The 19,916-nt window shown below is 31.0% G+C and overlaps 1 protein-coding gene across 1 annotated transcript in view; it reads left to right on the top strand.

Annotated features, from left to right (window-relative positions):
• The window catches only part of gpc6b (glypican 6b), a gene marked incomplete at both ends in the record, with an annotated part of 42,337 nt that extends 22,421 nt beyond the window's left edge, over positions 1-19,916 (top strand). The window contains 5 exons of the mRNA XM_079429225.1: positions 3,170-3,300; positions 5,353-5,496; positions 17,167-17,303; positions 18,209-18,384; positions 19,720-19,916. Of these exons, the coding sequence (XP_079285351.1) occupies positions 3,170-3,300; positions 5,353-5,496; positions 17,167-17,303; positions 18,209-18,384; positions 19,720-19,916 (785 nt within the window). The remainder of the gene's footprint in view (positions 1-3,169; positions 3,301-5,352; positions 5,497-17,166; positions 17,304-18,208; positions 18,385-19,719) is intronic.

Here is a 19,916-nt window from a genome sequence, read left to right as displayed (position 1 = left end):
TAATTTTTTTATTTTATATATATATATATATATATATATATATATATATATATATATATATATATATATATATAAAGAGTTCAGATGCAAAAGCCTCTAAAACTGCCATCTGAAATTTTCTTTTAAAACAAGCATTTTTCTCTGACTTCTATGTGTAGGTTCAGTCATTTCACTCTAATGGCAGTGAATAGGGTCTTTTCATTGCCATTTTACTGTATTTTTGAGCAAATAAATGCAGACTTGAGCAGAAAAGACTTCTTTCAAAAACATTAAATCTTTTTTGTTGTTGTATAAACCAGTGATTTTTTATTTTTCCCAGGGTTGATAGTTTGATGCATCTGTCACACGCAGTGTTTTAGGTGTTGTGAAGTGTGTTGGGTGATAAAGTGTGCGATCTCACCTGCAGAGAGTTTAATAACAGCTGTTTGCATTGAGGCTGATCTCACAGGAGCAGACGGGGTTAAACAAATACAAACAAGTACTGACAGAGCTGCTGGAGGACACCAGTGTCGGCTGGAAACAGTTAATGGCTCGCAGCTGTGCTCTGGGATCATGCTGGGAAGAGAGTCTGACACATCGCTGCTTTTGCTTTACTACCAGCATAGCATCATGTCAGAGAAAGACGGCAACTTTTGCTGTGTGCAGGAATATATGTGTATGCTAATGTGATGCTGCAGTCACTCTTTTCATAGACTAAACTACAGTTTGGGGATTCTGGTAGAACAAAGAATAAAAGCAGCTTTGTTGAAAAATGTAAAAGGTATATTTAGCCTGAAAATTACAGGTAAATTAAGTGGTTTTTTTTTTGCCTAAATAGAAAATAAAGGCTATTTTTGGACCTTTTTTCATTATATTTAGCCTGAAATGAAAATAAAGCAAATTTTAAGGACAATTATTTTTAATATAAGAAATTACATATTGCCTAATAAGAAAGTCAAGCCTATTTTAAGGACCATTTGTGCATTGCATATTTTTTAGAAATTATATTTTGCTTAAACAGAAAATACAGCCATTTTAAAGACTATTTTTGCTTTGTTTATTCATGTACATTTTGCCCAAAAAAAAAAAAAAAAAAGTTTTAAAGAAACATTTTTGCATTTTTATTTTTAATTAAATTTTGCCTAATATGAAAGTAAAGCCGTTTTTAAGGACAATTTTTGCATTATTGTTTTTTTTTTTTTTTGAAATTATATTTTGCTTTAAATAAAGCTTTTTGAAGGACCATTTTTGTATTTGTCTGCAAATTATATTTTGCCTAACAAAGAAGGACAATTTGTACATTAATTTAGCATTTTTTAAGTATTTTGCCCAAAAAGAAAAGAAAGCCTTTTTAAGGAGCATTTTGTAATATTTTTCATATTTTCTTAAAAAAAATTTTTTTGCCTAAAAAGTAATATAATTTTTAATATATTAATGAATTAATTAATTTTATTTTTATAAATCATGTTTCGCTTAAAAACTATTTTAAGGACCATTTTTGCATTATTTTTATATATATATATATTCGTATTTTGCCTATGAAGTAAATAAAGCTTTTTAAGGACCGTTTTATAAGTATGCATTTAATGTGATGCTTCATGTTTGTCAGTCACTCTTTTCATTGACAAAACTAAATTTGGGGGATTCTGGTGTGTTTTTCCTTCTTTTTAGAATAAAGAATAAAAACAGTGTTGTTTCTATAACATATGGATTATAATGACACTTTTTGGCCCTGTTGGAAGCATGTAAATATTCTTGGATTGTAGTTTCTCTGAAGGACTGATGTGGAGCCGTATTGTCTGGCGTGGCTGATGCCAGCTCCAGTGCCCGGCTGCTGAGCTGCTCCACATCATGTTTGGAGGTTTTTGTGGCGTTTGGATGTTCAGACATGCAGTCCACGCCTGGGAAAATAGATGTTGACGTGAAAGAAATGTTCTCTTCCATCATATTTGTGGACAAAAGTGTTGCCACACCCGTGTCAGCTGCCATTAACACGGCCTGTGAACGTATTAGAGGCTTTATGTCCATCCATCCTCTAAACACACTCAACTCTGGTTATAAATCAACATTTAATTTATTCAAATTTGAAAAAAATATCTTCATGATTGAGTATATACTCCAAAATAACAATAAAAAATACATATTTACATATTGTTTTGCCTGAAAATAAAATACAGCTATTTAAAAACCATTTTTGCGTTTTGTTTTAGAAATGATATTTTTCCTAAAATAAAAAATAAAGTTTATTTTAAGCACCATGTTTACGTAATTTTTCTTAGAAATCACATTTTGCCTACAATGAAAATGAAGACTACATTTTTTTATTATTATATTTTGTCACAAAAAAAAAAAATATATTTTTGGAATTTTTTTTTATATTATTATATTTTGCATACAATTAAAGACAATTTTTAGGAAAATTTGTGCATCATTTTTTGCATTTTTGTTTTTAGAAATAAAATTTTGCCTAATAAAACTATAAAGTCAAAAAAATTTTGCATTATTTGTGCATATATTTTGCCTAAAAAGAAAATAAGCCTATCTTAAGGATCATTTGTGCATATATGTATATTTTTTATTTATATTTTGACTGAAGAAATAATTATAATTTTTTTTTTTTTTTGCTCTTTTCAACATGTTATTTTTTTGTTTTTAAAAATTATGTTTTGCCCAACAAGAAAAAAACATAAAGGCTATTTTAAGGACCATTTTTGCATTTTTGTTGCATTTTGTTTTATTTATTTTTGCAGAAATTATACTCTGCCTAAAAAGAAAATAAAGGTTATTTTAAGGACTTTTTTAGAAGTTATATTGTGCTTAAAATGAAAATAAAGCTATTTTAAGGACTGTTTGCATTTTTTATTTTTATAAATTCCATTTAGCCTAAAAATAAAATAAAACACATTTTGAGGACACTGTTTGCTGACTTTTTGTGCCTTTTGTTTTTTAGAAATTATATTTTACCTAAAAGAAAATAAAGCCTATTTTAAGGACCATTTTTTCATGGCACTTGTGGATGTTTTTTATTTTGGGGTGAAATGTGACCTGGACATGAAACCTCATAATTAATGTTTTGAGCTGTTAACCAAATGCATGGCATTCATTAGTCAAAGTCTCCAGGTGGACTATCAGCGGCTATTAAATAATACACAATCTGTCTGTCTGTCTTCTGGTTTGTATGTTTTGACAGATGCCATGCTGCTCGTGACGGAGCGTCTGGAGGGGCCCTTCAACATCGAGTCCGTCATGGAGCCCATCGATGTGAAGATATCCGAAGCCATCATGATTATGCAGGAGAACAGCATGCAGCTCTCCTATCAAGTATGTCCCGTCCAGCAGCTGCGCTCCCCCATAATCATCATGTTGTGATATCACGTCTTGAACAAGCAAGCCTAGAATTAAGTGATCTGTGGCATTCGCTGGCTTCAGCTCCGAACCCGAAGCCTCTCATCCTGCTTCCAGTCTTATTTTTAACAGCATAGTTGTGGATGGTCAGAAATTTGTAGCTCGGCGCTCGGGCCAGTAAATGTGTCTCCTGCATCTCTCTGCATTTCTGACGCAGCCACTAATTGCAGTTTTTGGAGGAGAAAAATGGCAGAGCGTGGTTTAAGTCACAGGAGATGCCGTTATTCGCCCCCCTCGCGGGATTTCAGCTTCTTTAAATAGTTGAAGGTGATGTGTGTCATTTTTCAGTTGTTAAAATACTTTCTCTTATCCCTTAATATATGCAGAGACAACTACAAATAAACCATTGGCAAGTCCATTTAAAGTGAGCTAGTGAATGTGAAAGGTTGATTCAAATTCAGAAAAATCTTCCAGGGACAGGGTTATTTAAGTATCATTGGTATATTGTAGTTTTTGTTCATATTTTGAGGTAGATTTTATTATCATATTTTCAAATTTCACTTAAATTTTTTACTTTTAAGTTTTAATAATTTTACTGTTTTTTTTTTGCTTTTTTAAAATTTATTTAGTATTTAGTTTTATTTATTTTACATTAATTGTGTATATATATATATATATATATATATGTGTATATATATATATATATATATATATATATATATATATATATATATATATATATATTATTTTATTCCAGTTAACATGTATTTATTTTATTATTTTAAGTAGTGGAAATATTTATGGTTTTAGCTTTAGTTCTAGCCTTAGTTAACATTAATAACCCTAGTCATGATAGAAAAGAAATTCAGATTTTCTTTTACAGAAATTCACCTAAAATATACACTTTTCTCTTTTATATTCATAGAATATTTTACCTAACAATTATACATTTTCCTATTATATATTCATATAACAGTTCACCTAAAAACTTTTTTCCTTATTCATTTAAAAATGAACTGAAATAAAAAAAATTCTCGTAAATATTCATACAAAAATTGACATAAAAATATACGTTTTCTCTTTTATATTCATAAAAAATTCACCCCAAAATATATAAAAAAAACTTCACTTAAAGATATAAATTTCCCTTGTATATATTCATGTAACAATTCACATAAAATATTTTTTCTCTTATATATTCATATAAAACTTCACGTAAAAAAAAAAATTCTCTGATGTATTCATATAAACATTCATCTAAAAATATATTTTTCTCTTATATATTCATATTCAAATTCAAATAAAAATATAAATGTTCTTATATATTCATATAACAATTCACCCAAAATGATAAATTTTTCTCCTATATATTCATAAAAAAGTCATATCGGTCAACCACTGTAGTGAATTTAAGGGGTGACATTTCCCCCTCAAATGTGACCCTGGAGCACAACACCAGTCTTAAGTAGCACAAAAATGATTTTTTATCAAATTATCTAAATGATTTAGATGACTTTATGCCAAAAATCATTAGGATATTAAGTAAAGATCATGTTCCATGAATATATTTTGTAAATTTTCTACCGTAAATATATCGAAACTTCATTTCTGATTAGTAATATGCATTGCTAAGAACTTCATTTGGACAACTTTTTTTTTTTTTTGCACCCTCAGATTAAATTTTTCAAATAGTATCTCAGTTAAATATTGTCCTATCATAACAAACCATACATCAATGGATAGCTTATTCTGCGTTCAGATGATGTATAAATCTCAATTTCCAAAACATCGACCCTTATGACTGGTTTTGTGGTCCAGGGTCACGTATGGTGTTTACAGTTCTGATTTGAAATAACATGTGGTCGAGAATGAAACTGATTTTAGGCACAATAGATCCAGCTAAGATGGACGTGGCCGTATTGTTTTCCTTCATCATTTGATGTTGGACTGAGAATAGCATGTTTGTGTTTCTCCGCTCAGCCGAATGCAGACACACTCCTCGAACTCGTCCTCTCCGTGTAATTGCAGGTTTTCCAAGGTTGTGGACAGCTGAAGCCTTCAGGAATGAGCAGGTCGGCCCGCGGCGTCTCCGACACGTTCAGCGGCCGCTTCAGTCCCTACAACCCCGAGGAGCTTCCGACCGCCACGGACGCCACTCGCCTCGACCGCCTGGTAAGAGCAAATCTAGCGTGATCACACTCAAGTACCTGCGGGAAACACAGGCTCCGGCTCAAAACCTCTCTCTGCTGCCTACAGAGGCATTCTGATGTTTTAGGAGAAATTAGTGCTTTTATTCAGCAAGAGTGCATTAAATTGATCAAAAGTGACATTAAAGACATTTAAAATATTACAAAAGAACATTAGAGTGATTTCTGATGGATCATGTGACACTGAAGACTGGAGTAATGATGCTGAAAACACAGAAATAAATAACATTTTAACTTAGATTCAAATAGAAAACAGTGTAATAATATTTCCCTTTTTTTTCTTTATTTTTGATCAAATGTGACCCTGGACCACAAAACCAGTCAAAAGGGTCAATTTTTTTTTTTTTGTCACTTGCAATCGCCGCTATCTGCGACGTCACTTGCGTTGACAAAGGAAACAAGACACTGTGGGGGTTAAACGATTAAAACTAATTTAGTACAATAACGAACAGGGTCCTGCAAGTCATCTGTAGGAGAAAAAGACAAGACCCACAGAACGGATTGTAAATCTGAGGGTGCAAGTGCAAGTCTGCATCCAGACCCTTGGTCAGCAGAAGAAACAGTCAAAAATATTAAAATCAAACTTTTGAATGTGATGCTGTATTAAAATGAGGAATCTTAAATAACTGCTCACATTTTGCATTTAAATCACATCTATGATGTCTTAAAATACTGTCTAGGTAGGCAGCACACTAGGTTTTGAGACAAAGCCATTATCTGTAAGCCGTTGATTGAAGCTGATGGCAGACTCTCGTTCACATTGCTGGCAGAATTAGTTCTTGTTTTCTCTTTACCTTTACTGAAGACTCTCTCTGCTACATGACACCCTAAAAATGTTTACAATTGTTGTGTTCAAGTTTGTGTACATACTGTAAATCTTACTGTTTGTATAAACTGGTTTAACTACGTGTCATATTCTTTAACTTTTTAACGTTTCTGAAAGAAGTCTCTTCTGCTCATCAAGGCTACATTTATTTGATCTAAAAAGAGTAAAAAATAGTGAAATATTATTATAATTTAAAATAACTGTTTTCTATGTGAATATCTGTTAAAATGTAATTTATTTCTGTGATCAAATCTGTATTTTCAGCATCATTACTCCAGTCTTCAGAGTCACATGATCTTCAGAAATCATAATAATAGAATAGAATAGAAAAGAATAGCATTTATTTGAAATAGAAATGTTTTGTAACATTATAAATGTCTTTTTAATGGGCCCTTGCTGAAAAAAAACTATACAAAAATTTTATATAAATATATACTAACACTAACAGTATATAAGACACACACACATATATATATGTATATATACAAACAGACTATTTTATAAATATATGTATATTTTAGTTAATAGGTTTTTATAATTTAGTTGTTCTGGTTTGGCTCCTTTAGCTTTAATGACATCGACACTTTCAAGTTTAAATAAACAAAAACACACAAAAACCACTAGTCTCAGTATTTTGGACCCCATATATAATGCATTTATTTCTCTCTCTTTCTCTCTCTCTCTCTCACTCTCTCTCTCTCTCTCTCTCTCGCGCTCTCTCTCTCTCTCTCTTTCTCTCCCTCTTTTCAATGCTTGCCAGAGGATTGTGTGGAAAGTCATGCAACACAGTGTAAGAGTTGCCCGATATTTATTTCCCTGCTCAGTGTGTCAGCGCTGCTTGACTCGTGTGCGATGCGTCTATGTTTCTGAGCATCTGAGCTCTCGGCTCAGCAGGTGCTTTCTGCTCGTCTGTATAGCGCTCTCTTTATTACAGACCCTTCATATGTATGTCATGTATCTCACATAAATCCAATAATCACTAAATAGTAAAAGTATCTATTAAATATCTGAAATATTAAAGTTGAAGTAAGAATGGTAAGAATGGTTTCACGAATAATTTATACTGAAAACTGTTGTGTTCGCGTCAGGATTATTATAGTAAATTAAAATCATAACAAACATTTCTGTTACTTGAAATAACACTGACCTGAAATAACATAAAATACAAAACAATTAAACTTGTTTCATTTGAACTGGTTGCCAAGACGACATCTCTTATTTTCATTTAATTTAACTTGATAATAACTAAAACTAAATCTGAAATCAAAATAAATTGATAAAAGCTAAATTGACAGAAAACCTAAAAATTACTAAAATGAAAATGAAAGTGGAAAATACAAAAATAAAAACTAATTTGAAATAATAATTTTTGTTACTTGTAATAAAACATAAAAACATTAAACTTAATTTATTTCTGCTAGCTGCCAAAGCGATATTAACATGATGTACTAAAATAACTCAAACTAAATCTCAAATTAAAAATAATGAACACTAAAAACTAACAAAACTGATAAAAATGCACAACAAAATTACTAACTAAAATTTCAATTTAAATGGAAAATTTAAAATTAATATGAATTCAGAATATTTTTTTACTTGAAATAAAATAAAATATGAAAAAACTTTTAACTTATTTCATATAAGCTAGTTGCCATAGCAACATTTCTCATTTTCGTTTACTTTAATGTGCTTAAATAATTCAAACTAAATTTGAAATAAATATTAATGAGAACTATATCGACATAAAAAATAATAAAAATGAGAAAAACAAATTCATTAAAAAAATTATTATACTAAAATTAAACTAAAAAATTATAAAATAAAACGAATTTTAAATAATTATCATATAACCTGAAAAACAAATCAGTAAATCACTATTTATAAAATATTAAAATAACACTGGGTCACATCTCATGAAGCATGTAATTTCACACAGATTACAATTCCACAGTGGCATCAAAATGACATGCATATTGTTATGCATTTACCATAATATGTCATTCTTTCATATGTATTTGGGTATTTGATGCGTTCAGTGAGCAGATGCAGTTCATCTAGAGAGAGTCTGCACTCCATTCATGCTGTGTTGAGGTGATTGAGGGAAGGTCTGTGGGGAGGTGCAGCGTTACGCCTCATGATGTCTGATTCCTCCAGTGTGTTTGCTAATGGCTCTCAGGTCCTCGAGGGACGAAACCGTTACTGATCTGACTGGATCTGCAGATTTTTATTTTTTTGAAAAATTCCCTTTTAGTTAAAATTGTATGTTTTGTTTAGTTTTTTTGTTTTTTAAATGTCAGTATAGTTTTTATTAAAAAAAATGTATTTAGCCTATTTTTTTATGTTATATATAAACAGATAATGTTTATATACATACATACATATAATGATTTTGGTAGCAATATGAAATCTAATATAAAAGTAATGTGTTTTTATATTTAGACACAAATGAATGAAAATGAGAAATGTCGCATTTGCAACTAGCTGAAATAAAACAATAAAGTTTATTATATGTATTCGTTTATTTCAGGTAATGTTTCTTTTATTTCAAGTGAAAAATAAATATTATTTTGAATAATGTTTTTTATTTTTTCATTTTCATTTTACTTAAAGTTTTAGTATTTTTGTTGTGTTTTTGACAGTTTTATTGATTTTTTTAAAAATGTTAATATAGTTTTTGTTCATTAATACATTTCTAACGAAAATATTAAATAACAGTCAGTTGTATATTTGTTTGTGTATATATAGACATAGAAATATTAACACACACACATTTAAATAACACATTTATATTATATAAATATATATACACACACAGTATACAGTGCTCTCCATAAGTATTGGAACAGTAAAGACAAAATTGCTCTGTTGGCTGTGGAGTCAAGATATTTACAAATATGATTAAAAGATGAATATCAGACAAAACTACAGAATGTCACATTTTATTATTAGCCGTTTCAACACATACATGTTTTACCAAATAAAAAGAACAGTACTTTTAGAGTTCATCCCACTCATTGATGTGAGCATAAGTATTGGAGCATTAATTCTTCAGATATTAAAAGCAGGGAATGTGTCGTATCAGTTATATCCATTACTTCTGTATTCTGAATCTTGCATTTGATGATGACACACAAACCAGGATGAAGACGAGGGAGCTGACTTTGAGAGAAAAGCAAGCAATTTGGATGCTAAAAGAAAAGAGGAAGTCAATTAGAGCTCTAGCAAAAACAAAGGGCATGGAGAAATCAAGAGTTTGGAAACCACCAGCAACCAACAACGACCTGATCAGCTGAGAAAACAACAGTAGTTGATGACAGACAAATCATAAAAGCTGTGAAAATGAACCCTAAAAGACATGTCTGTAAAATCACCAACAACTTCCAGAAAGCTGGGGTGATGCTCTGACAATCTACTGTCCTCAGGAGACTTTGACACAGAATTACAGATGCTACACAGCAAGATGCAAACCTCTGACCAGCACCAAAAATAGAAAGACAAGAGTAGAGTTTGCAAAAAAGCACAAAGGTGAGCCAGAAGAGTTTTGGGACTGTGTTTATGGACCGATGAGACAAAGATGAACCTTTATCTAAGTGATGGAAAAGCAAAAATGAAAACAGGGAACTGCAATGATCCCAAGCATACAGCCTCATCTGTAAAGCATGGTGGAGGTGGTGTCATGGCATGGGCATGCATGGCTGTCTCTGGAACAGGCCCTCTCAACTTTACTGATGACTTAATGTATGATGACAGTAGCAGAATGAATTTGAAAGGGTACAAAACCATCTTGCCTACCAATATTCAAGAAAATGCCACCAGATTCATTGGGAAGTGCTTCATATTGCATCAGGACAATGACCCAAAACACCCTGCCAGTTCAGTCAAGGAGTTTATAAGGGCAAAGAAATGGAAAGTCTTAGATTGCCCAAGTCAATCTCCAGATTTAAATCTGATTGAACATGAATTTCAGCAGCTGAAGAGGAGAGTAAAGGCTGAAACTCCCCAAAACAAGCAACAATTGGGATTGTCTGCATTAAAGGCTGGGAAAAGTATTTCAAAGAGTCTGGTGATGTCTATGGGTCACAGACTCACTGCTGTGATTGTGTGCAAGAGATCTGTAACTAAATAATAGCTTTTAATCTTTTATATCTGCCTTATGTTCAACTGTCCCAATACTTATGCTCACATTAATGAGTGGGATGAACTCTAAAAGTACTGTTCTTTTTATTTGGTAAAACATCTATGTGTTGAAACGGCTAATAATAAAATGTGACATTCTGTAGTTTTGTCTCATATTCATCTTTTAATCATATTTGCAAATGTCTTGACTCCACAGCCAACAGAGCAATTAAGTATTGTAACAAAATAATTTATTTATTGTTACAATACTTATGTAGGGCACTGTATATATATATGTATATGTGTGTGTGTGTGTGTGTGTGTATGTATGCAGAGTTCATTTGCAAAAACAGATTTTAACAACTCAGTTTTTAACATTTTTCAAAAATCATGTTTTATCATATATATATATAAATATATATATATAAAAGTTTGGGTCTGTTTTATTTAATAGTTTTGTTTGTTCAGATCAGCACTCATCAGTCGTATTAATAAACTCAGTCAACCCTCTCTTTGATATGGAGTTTTGCTGGTTGCTCGATAGGAAACTGGAGCAGTTGCACAGATTTAATCATTGGGATGGTTTATGTGCGGCATGAGAAATGTCTCTGGATTTCTGCAACCCGATGCGCTCGTGTGCATTACGCTGAGCGCTCGTGCTGCTCTTACAGAGGTGGAAATGAATTGCACATGATGCTTGATTGGATCTGTGAGGCTGAAATCCAGATCTCTTCTACTAGTACGGCGCCTCGTGCCGCCAAACTCAAGAAACTGAATACCGTCCTCCATAAACGGCAGCCGTGCTCTCGTCAATAGAGATGATAGAGTTGCAGAGGCTGTTTGTCTGGAGCTTATTTTCTGAGTGTTTTGGGATATTGCTGCTGTTGTTAATTACATGAGCTTAGTCAGTATTGCATCTGCATTGGCATTTTTTACCTGCATGTTTTAAAATGTTTCAAATGACTTATGGGCAATTTTCACAAATAGGGTACAAAATATGGTGGGTTGCCAGGTTTGCATAACAAAACCCGACCAACTGATAATGAAACATTGCCCCAAAGTAGCCCAAAAACACGGAATAGAAACGGTGGATTTGGCAACAGTGTTGCTGACAGCGCATGCAAATACACCAAACACAACAAAATAGCTTAAAATAAATAAAGCAAACTGAAACTTTATTTATTTATTTATTTATTTGTTTATTTGAGGGAAAGTCATGTGGTAACTGCTGCACACAAATGAGCTGAACATATCTTTAGTGAGTAGAATTAATACATAAAATAGTTTTATATAAGTTATTTATTATATTTTATTTTAAAAAATCTAATAACAAATATTAATTATTTGAAAATAAATAATCATAATTTATTATTAAATCATTTAAAATATTAAAAATAATTAAATAAAAGTAATTTATAAAAGTATATATATATATTAGAGATGTGAATGTTCTAAAAAATGTGGAAATGTTCTAAAAGTGCTGACACATAAGTCATTTCACCAAGTTTTTTATTTAAAATCAATAAACAATAAATAAAATAACTTCTTGTTTGCATAAACACTAAAACAATAATATCACCAATGATGTCTGTATTTTAAATGACAACATGACTGACGACATTTTATCTAATAACATGTTCGAAATGTTCAAATAAAGCATGTTTGCATACAGTTTAAAACTTTTTTTCCTAATCAGTTAAATAGCTTTCAAAATGAAGTTTTATATTATATTATATATATATTGTTAAATATATGTATATATAGGTTTTATATAGTGTTTATATTATAAGTTTTAGATTATATTTTATATATACTTGATATAGTTATGTATGTATATATATATATATATATATATATATATATATATATATATATATATATATTATACTATATTATGTTTTTATTTAAAATAATTGTAATAGTTTTCATTTTTTACTACAGTGAATTGAATGTCAAAATGCACAATTAAACATCATAATTATGTAAAACTTCTGACACTGTTGTATGATTTAATAACAGGCCAGAATCACAGACAAACATTTGGTGTTTAAAACTACTGAACTACTAGAGTCTTGTCTAAATTAATTTAATAAAGGCGTAAATATAATGCTTTATGCTTTAAAAATGATTTTATAAAATCTTTTAAAAATTGCGCACAAAAAAAGTGCCTATAGTTTTATGAATGCAATGCAATGATAAAAACATAATTTTTTGAAACACTAGTGGCTTAAAATAGCATTTTTCTTTTCCTGGAACACAGCGCAGGTCTATTTTTTCTGGCCGTGTTTTTATTTACTCAAGCTCAAATAGGCAGATATGCATTATAGATGCATGAGCATAATCATCACTTTCAGAAGTCACCACACAAAAGTAAACATGACGAGGTTAGATTTGTTTAGATTGTGTTTATTTAAAGGCATATTTTGTGCTTTGCTGATTGCAGCCTGACAAACAGCATTGGCCAAACATTCATCCGTACGGCTGGAGCGGAGCAGAAATGAACTCATGTCTTGATGATGTTCAGGACTCTGGAGCAATTATTGGTGTATAGATCTGCTTTTGAAGAGCCGCATGTACAGCAGACATTGATTTTCATGTGGGAGCAGGTTAAAGACAGCGATTGTGAAATCACTGATGAAGCTCTAGTGAATGCTGCTGCTCTTGTACACTGGACGCATGTGGCACAATGTGACTAAGAGGTCTATAATTACGGAGGGAGCGATTGGTTAGCATGCAGTCGCAAACCCTTTAATACCTATCCTTTACTGACTGTGATGTCACAAACTAATTTCGTTTGACACTTTTAAAACTGGACACTCGCAAAACATCAACTGCAATTTTTTATTTATTTTTATTGTTTATATATGATTTATTCCATTTATTATTTGTTTTTTATTTAATTGTTTATATGTTTATTTATCCAATTAAATGTTTGTTTTTTATTTATTTTATTTTATTGTTTATATATGTTTAATTCCATTTTATTTATTTGTTTTTATTTATTTTACTGTGTTGTTTTTTATTTATTTATTTATATAAAAAGACTTCAGATGCAAAAATCTCTAAGTCCGTCTGAAATTTTTATTTATTTTAATCAGGCTCCTATGAAAATAATATTTTCATAACTATATGACTGATGACCGATAACTAATGACTGATAATCGTTTGAATGTGAAGTAAATATATAGGACCCTGATAAAAATGCCATTTAAAAGAAAAAAAAAAATCTCAGACAGACAAACAAGTGTGCATTTTATTTCACTTTATTTCACTTCCTACAATGCAATGCAAAGTCACTTGTTTGCAACTAAAACTGGTTTATGATGTCATATGTGACCCTGAACCACAAAACCAATCTTAAGTGTCAATTTTTTCGAAATTGAGATTTATACATCATCTGAAAGCTGAAAAAAAAAGAACTTTCCATTGATGTATGGTTTGTTAGGATCACACAATATTTGGCTGAGATACAACTATTTGAAAATCTGGAATCTGAGGGAGCAAAAAAATCTAAATATTGAGAAAATCACCTTTAAAGTTGTTCAAATGAAGTTCTTAGCAATGCATATTACTAATCAAAAATGAAGTTTGGATATATTTACAGTAGGACATTTACAAAATATCTTCATGGAACATGATCTTTACTTAATATCCTAATGATTTTTGGCATAAAGGAAAAATCTATAATTTTGACCCATACAATGTATCTTTGGCTATTGCTACAAATATACCTGTGCTACTCATGACTGCTTTTGTGCTCCAGCGTCACATAAACATACGGCACTAGGGAGGTTTACTTGCAAGCAGATAAAATGCTTCAAGAAGTTAAAGTTGATCATTTGATATGTGTCAGGTGAGTAAAGCAGTACATGATCCTCTCTGTCTCTCTTCTCATGCTGGTGACTTTGGGAGTTGGGTGAGTTCTTGCTGTGAAAGACTTTCGGTCCTGCTGTATGACTTTACCTGTCTCATGTCAAGCACTTCACCTTGTCACTTATCAAGCAGCAGCAGCGGGAGTTAAAACGACCCATGTGACCCTCCAGAAACACAGCTACTACATATTATAAACCAACTGTATTATTCTACTGATATATACGGTATTAAGGCAAGACATTACAGGTAAAACCATTGTTTTTCATGCACTGGTTCATTTTGCTTCCATAACATGTCTTCTTTCAGACTAGTCAAAGACAACATCCAAAATACACCTCAATGTGTTTATGTTGTTGCACTTTATCTATTTGCATCTGCAGATTTCAGTTACAATATATATATATATAAAAGAGTTTTTTCTCTTCTTGCGGTTTTATTCCTCTTTGTATTCTGCAGGTTTTTACTGAGGGATTTGCTCAAATATCAGTCACTGATTACTTCATTTATTTGCATCTGTAGATTTCAGTTCCAATACATATTTTTAAAGGCAGTTTTCTCAAAATGATTTTTTTTTTCTCCAGTTCATTTCCATACACCAGACTTAATTTTATTCCTATCTATATTTAAAATGTTTTTATAAAGGGGTTTGTTCATACATCATTCATCAGATTTTTTTTTAAATTGCACTTTATCTATTTGCATCTGTAGATTTAAATTAAAATACATATTTTTAAAGTGTTTTTTCATCCCTTCAGCAGCACTTATGTACACCAAAACACAGTTTTATTTCTATCTATATTCTGAATGTTTTTAAAGAGGGGTTTATTCATGTATCATTCACTGCTTTTATCATTGCACTTTATCTATTTACGCCTGTAGATTTCCATTACAATACATATCTTTAAAGAGTTTCATCTCCATTTCAGCAGCACTTACAGGCACCAAAATTTACCGTTTTCTGTATTCTGAAGGTTTTTACTGAGTTTTTCTTTCTATAAACTTTCTGTTGACATCTTTCTGATTTATAGAGCAATACTGGAGAAATCCAAACTACCCTCTGTGGAAAAAAACAACCTTTAATATATCAACAAAATTAAACAACCTGGCTTTATCCAATGTTCAGATTTATCTTCTGTAATGTATGCTAAATAATGCATATTTGATTAAATAATGCATCATTTGCATATAAAACATCACATTTCAAAACAATTGTTATACAAAACAGTTGTTTTAATTTACTGTGATTAATCAAGGTATAGTAGCCTACTGTTCTGTCAAATGTAGTGTTGTGCTTTAAACAGGTAGTTCATTGATCATTTTCTGTGAAATGTTCCTTTAAACTGGATTATGGAGGAGTTGTTGTTGAAGATATTTCTGTCATGTCTATCTCTCCGTCCCTATTTTTTATGAATTTTTCTGTTGCTGATATATTTGTCCTAATGAACTAGTAAAGTTAGTACTGTTAGTACTCGAGCCTGATGCAATATCAGGTGAAATTATTTTCAAAGCAACTGAACATATCATTAATTTAGTTCATTTTTGCCGTATTTTTCTTTTTTCTTTTTTTCTGTCTGGCAGGATCAGAAGCCTTAGTCCATGGTATGATGTTTCTTTAATGTAGGTCACATTAGTCAATACTTGTTAAATATTAAAGGAATGGTTTAGCCAAAAATAAAAACATAATATGACATGAGCACAAATCAGTGGAAATCCATACCTCAGCTGTTCTGACCAGTAACTGCATTTACATTTACATTTACTCATGACCTGACTGATTTACTCAAGGAAGTGAAACACCTGCGTCCTCTAGTGCTGAAGCATGAGATCTGCATGCATGCAATTCAGATCACTTCTTTAATGAAAATTAATCTTGAATAATGAGTGACGTTTCAATTAACTATGTACAGGATCAGTCAAATGTTGGACACTGACTTTACTGAATTCTTTAAGAAATGGTCTTTGAAAACTTGGATATATGAGGGGAATAAAAAAATAAAATAAAAAAAAGTGGGATTTCTAGACCTGGAAAAAGTCATGCAAATTAATAAAATCTTTTGGAATTTCATAGAATTAATTAATTTATTTATTTTTAATGAATGAAAACATGTCATTACATATCAGGTACTTGAAATCAAACAAACATTAATTGAAATATAAAAAAATCTTGTTTAAAATACTTACATAAAAAATACTTATTTTATTTAATCTAGTTGCCAAAGCAATATTTCTCATTTTCATGTAGTTTAACTTGATTACTAACAAAAAATAAAATTAATTAAATTAAAACTACACATAAAAAAATTAAAATACTAAAAACTATATAGACATTAAAAATGAGGAAAACGCAACAAAATTAACTAAAATGAAAACGATTACAGTTTTTATTTTTCAATTATACTAAAATAACACTAATGGAAACTTCTGGAATTTAATTATTTAATTTTTGTAAAATATTGACATTCCTAGTTTCTGTAAATAAAACATGAGAAGCTTTAACATTACAACAGAAGTAGCAGAAATATGGGCCTTCAAATATCGTCTTTGACCACTGATCGTTAAATGCTTGAAACTGGTTTTGTAAACTAATAAATCTTTATTTATAAAAGTTTTAATTTAAGGTTTTTGAGTCAAATAAATAATGATTTTACAATTATGTTAATTCATAGTTTTCATGGTGCTGTTATTCAAAAATCTTAAAAATAGTCATAATAAAGAATGAGTAGACGTGTCCAGACTAATATACATCTATACATTTGCTTTGTGTTCAGCGTTCAATGGCTTACAGTTGTTTTAGTTGGTCGTCTTTATGCCATCCTCCAGGTGACTGATGTCAAGGAGAAGCTGAAGAAGTTCAGGAAGTTCTGGTCTTCACTTCCTGAGGCCTTCTGTCAGGAGGAGCATGTGGCGGCAGCAGAAAGCGCTGAGGACGACTGCTGGAACGGACACGAGAAGGGCAGGTAACACATCTGGAATCAAGCATCTGCACAGCTGTGGATGTGTGGATTCGTTGCACAATAGGTCAAGACAGTTTATAGATCTACTTTGTAATATAGCAGAAAGAGTACAGCTGTTATTGAGAAGATCTGGAGATGCTCTTCTCAATGATCTCCTTATTTGTTTGTTTTAAAAGAGTTTATTGTTACTCTGAAACATACTGTAACTTTCTGAACCCAAGACTGAACCCATACTGAACCCAAAGCCTCCTCTCTAGTGAAAAAAAATATAATATATATATTAAAAATTAGTATATGACCCCTTTAACTAGTTGGAGTGCTGAAATTTGTTTTCCATTATTTTCTATTGTTTTCTATTATTGGATAATGTTCTCATGGGGAGACACTTGAGAGATCAAAATTGTGAATATGAATTACAAATAAACATTATACAGTTTAATAAATACTGCATTATTATATTATATTGTATTATATTATAAAATTATGAAAAAAGTTGCCTTTGCAACGAACTGAAATAAGTTCAAATGCTAAAATTACTAAAAAAGTGGAAATTAAAAGCTAAAACTGAAATGAAAATAAACCTAAAAAAAACAAACAAACAAGTAAATAAAACTAAAATAATAAAAATGACAAAAATGCATAATAAATAAAACTTTATTTCTGAAAACTGGAAATGTAAAAATAAAAGCTCATTTAAAATATTAATGGAAAAACTATAATATTATACACACAATATTAAAATAACACTGGTATAATGTGCATGCTCTGGCCAGAGTTAGTCTGGCATATTTATATGATTATTTATGCTGCATTATATGTGGATTATCGATAGTCAAAAATGTTAGGAAGGATATTGGAACAAATTTGAATATTAATGCATTGTATTTGCTTGTTGTTGTTTTTTCCAGATACATCCCTGAGGTTCTGAAAGACGGACTGACCAATCAAGCCAATAACCCGGAGGTCGGCGTGGACATTTCCAGACCGGACGCTCTGATTCGACAGCAGATTATGGCTCTCAAGGTGATGACCAACAAACTCAAGAACGCTTATGATGGCAATGACATCTACTTTCAGGACTCAAGTAAGTCACGTTGTGTTTTAATAATAATTTAATAATGGCACGCTCAGATTAATTGTATTTTAGTCTTTTGGTGTCTGCACTGCTAAAGAAGTGACTTCTTTACTGAAAATAACTAACTGAGCCCAGAACTGTATTTTTCCAGTATTTACAGGCAAAAGCTAAATGTTAAAAGAAACTTCTGTGAAATATATAAGCAGTCTTAAATTCAGTTTGATCAACTTTAAGGCGATAACAAGTCTTAAATATTTTAAATGTTATAACAAAAGTCATAATTATCATTTAATGAGGTCTGGAAACTGGAATATGATATGGCCTAAAGTTATTATAAAGCTTCACAAGGCGATGATTTAATTAAATAATAAATATGCATGTTCAAAATCAAAATATGGCACATTCTACAGACTTTCAGAGCAGTTTGCAATCAATGAATACTGCACATTTATGACAAACGAGTACTTATGATAGATGCACTGTTGATGAATTATGATAATATTTACCTTGTTTTTATTTCCTAATATGTTGTAGATGATTGTAAAGTGCATATTTGATCTCCCTCATCTTTTTGAATGAGCTGGGAGTATTAATGCACAGACATTTCAATATAAGAGTCCTGGTGTATTTGCATAAAATCTCTTATTTTTCTGGTTATTATTGGTATTTTGGTTGCATAATAAACTGTATCTGATATTTAATTAAACATAAACTCTTGTATCTTCTCTCCCAAGTCGCCCTGTCATTGGAAGGAAACTAAAAACATTATTTAACATAAAATGTATAGATTTCACACAATATCAGCACAATTATCTGTTTCCATAAACACATCATTATTTTATCAGCAAATTAAATATCAATAAACCTCTAATTCATATGCATTGATATATTAGTATAAACATATGTACTTGTAAACCAATTTGAATTCATAAGACGTTTTATTTAATATACGTAGCATAAGTATTTTAAATTTGATGATTAATGAACTGATTAGCAGTATTAAACCTGTTTAATTATAGAATATCAGATATATGATTTATTGCATAGGTTTGTTCTGAATGGACAGATATATATTTGATACCTTTATTGGTTAAAATAATGAACTTAAACCAAGAGTGGAATTAATGCAATTAATTATCTGTGCTTAGATAAACTTGATCAAACAATATTTTGATGGGATTTTATGCATACATTTTCTTAATGCAATTGTAACTGCTTTCATTATAGTTTACAAAGGGCATTAATAGTCTTGCATTGCCAAAACTCTGACTTCAGGGTAGTTGCATGAAGTCAGATATTCAGTTTGGATCTAGGACGCTTTACTCATCATTTTTTGCCCCTCAGATGACGAGAGCAGCGGTTCTGGCAGCGGCAGCGGCTGCACTGAGACGTGCGTCACTGAATCAGACTCCTTCATCACCGACGCTCCTGTTCAGGAAGCAGAGAAAACAGATGAAACCTCTTCTGCTTCCATCATCCAGCCCAACCTACTGCTGCTGCTGGTCTTCGCCACGCTGGCCTTGAAAGAGCACTGGAGATAG

Source organism: Barbus barbus (genome assembly GCF_936440315.1).
Source record: "Barbus barbus genome assembly, chromosome: 11".
Lineage (NCBI taxonomy): Eukaryota > Metazoa > Chordata > Actinopteri > Cypriniformes > Cyprinidae > Barbus > Barbus barbus.
This window is presented reverse-complemented; position numbering and strand designations above follow the sequence as displayed.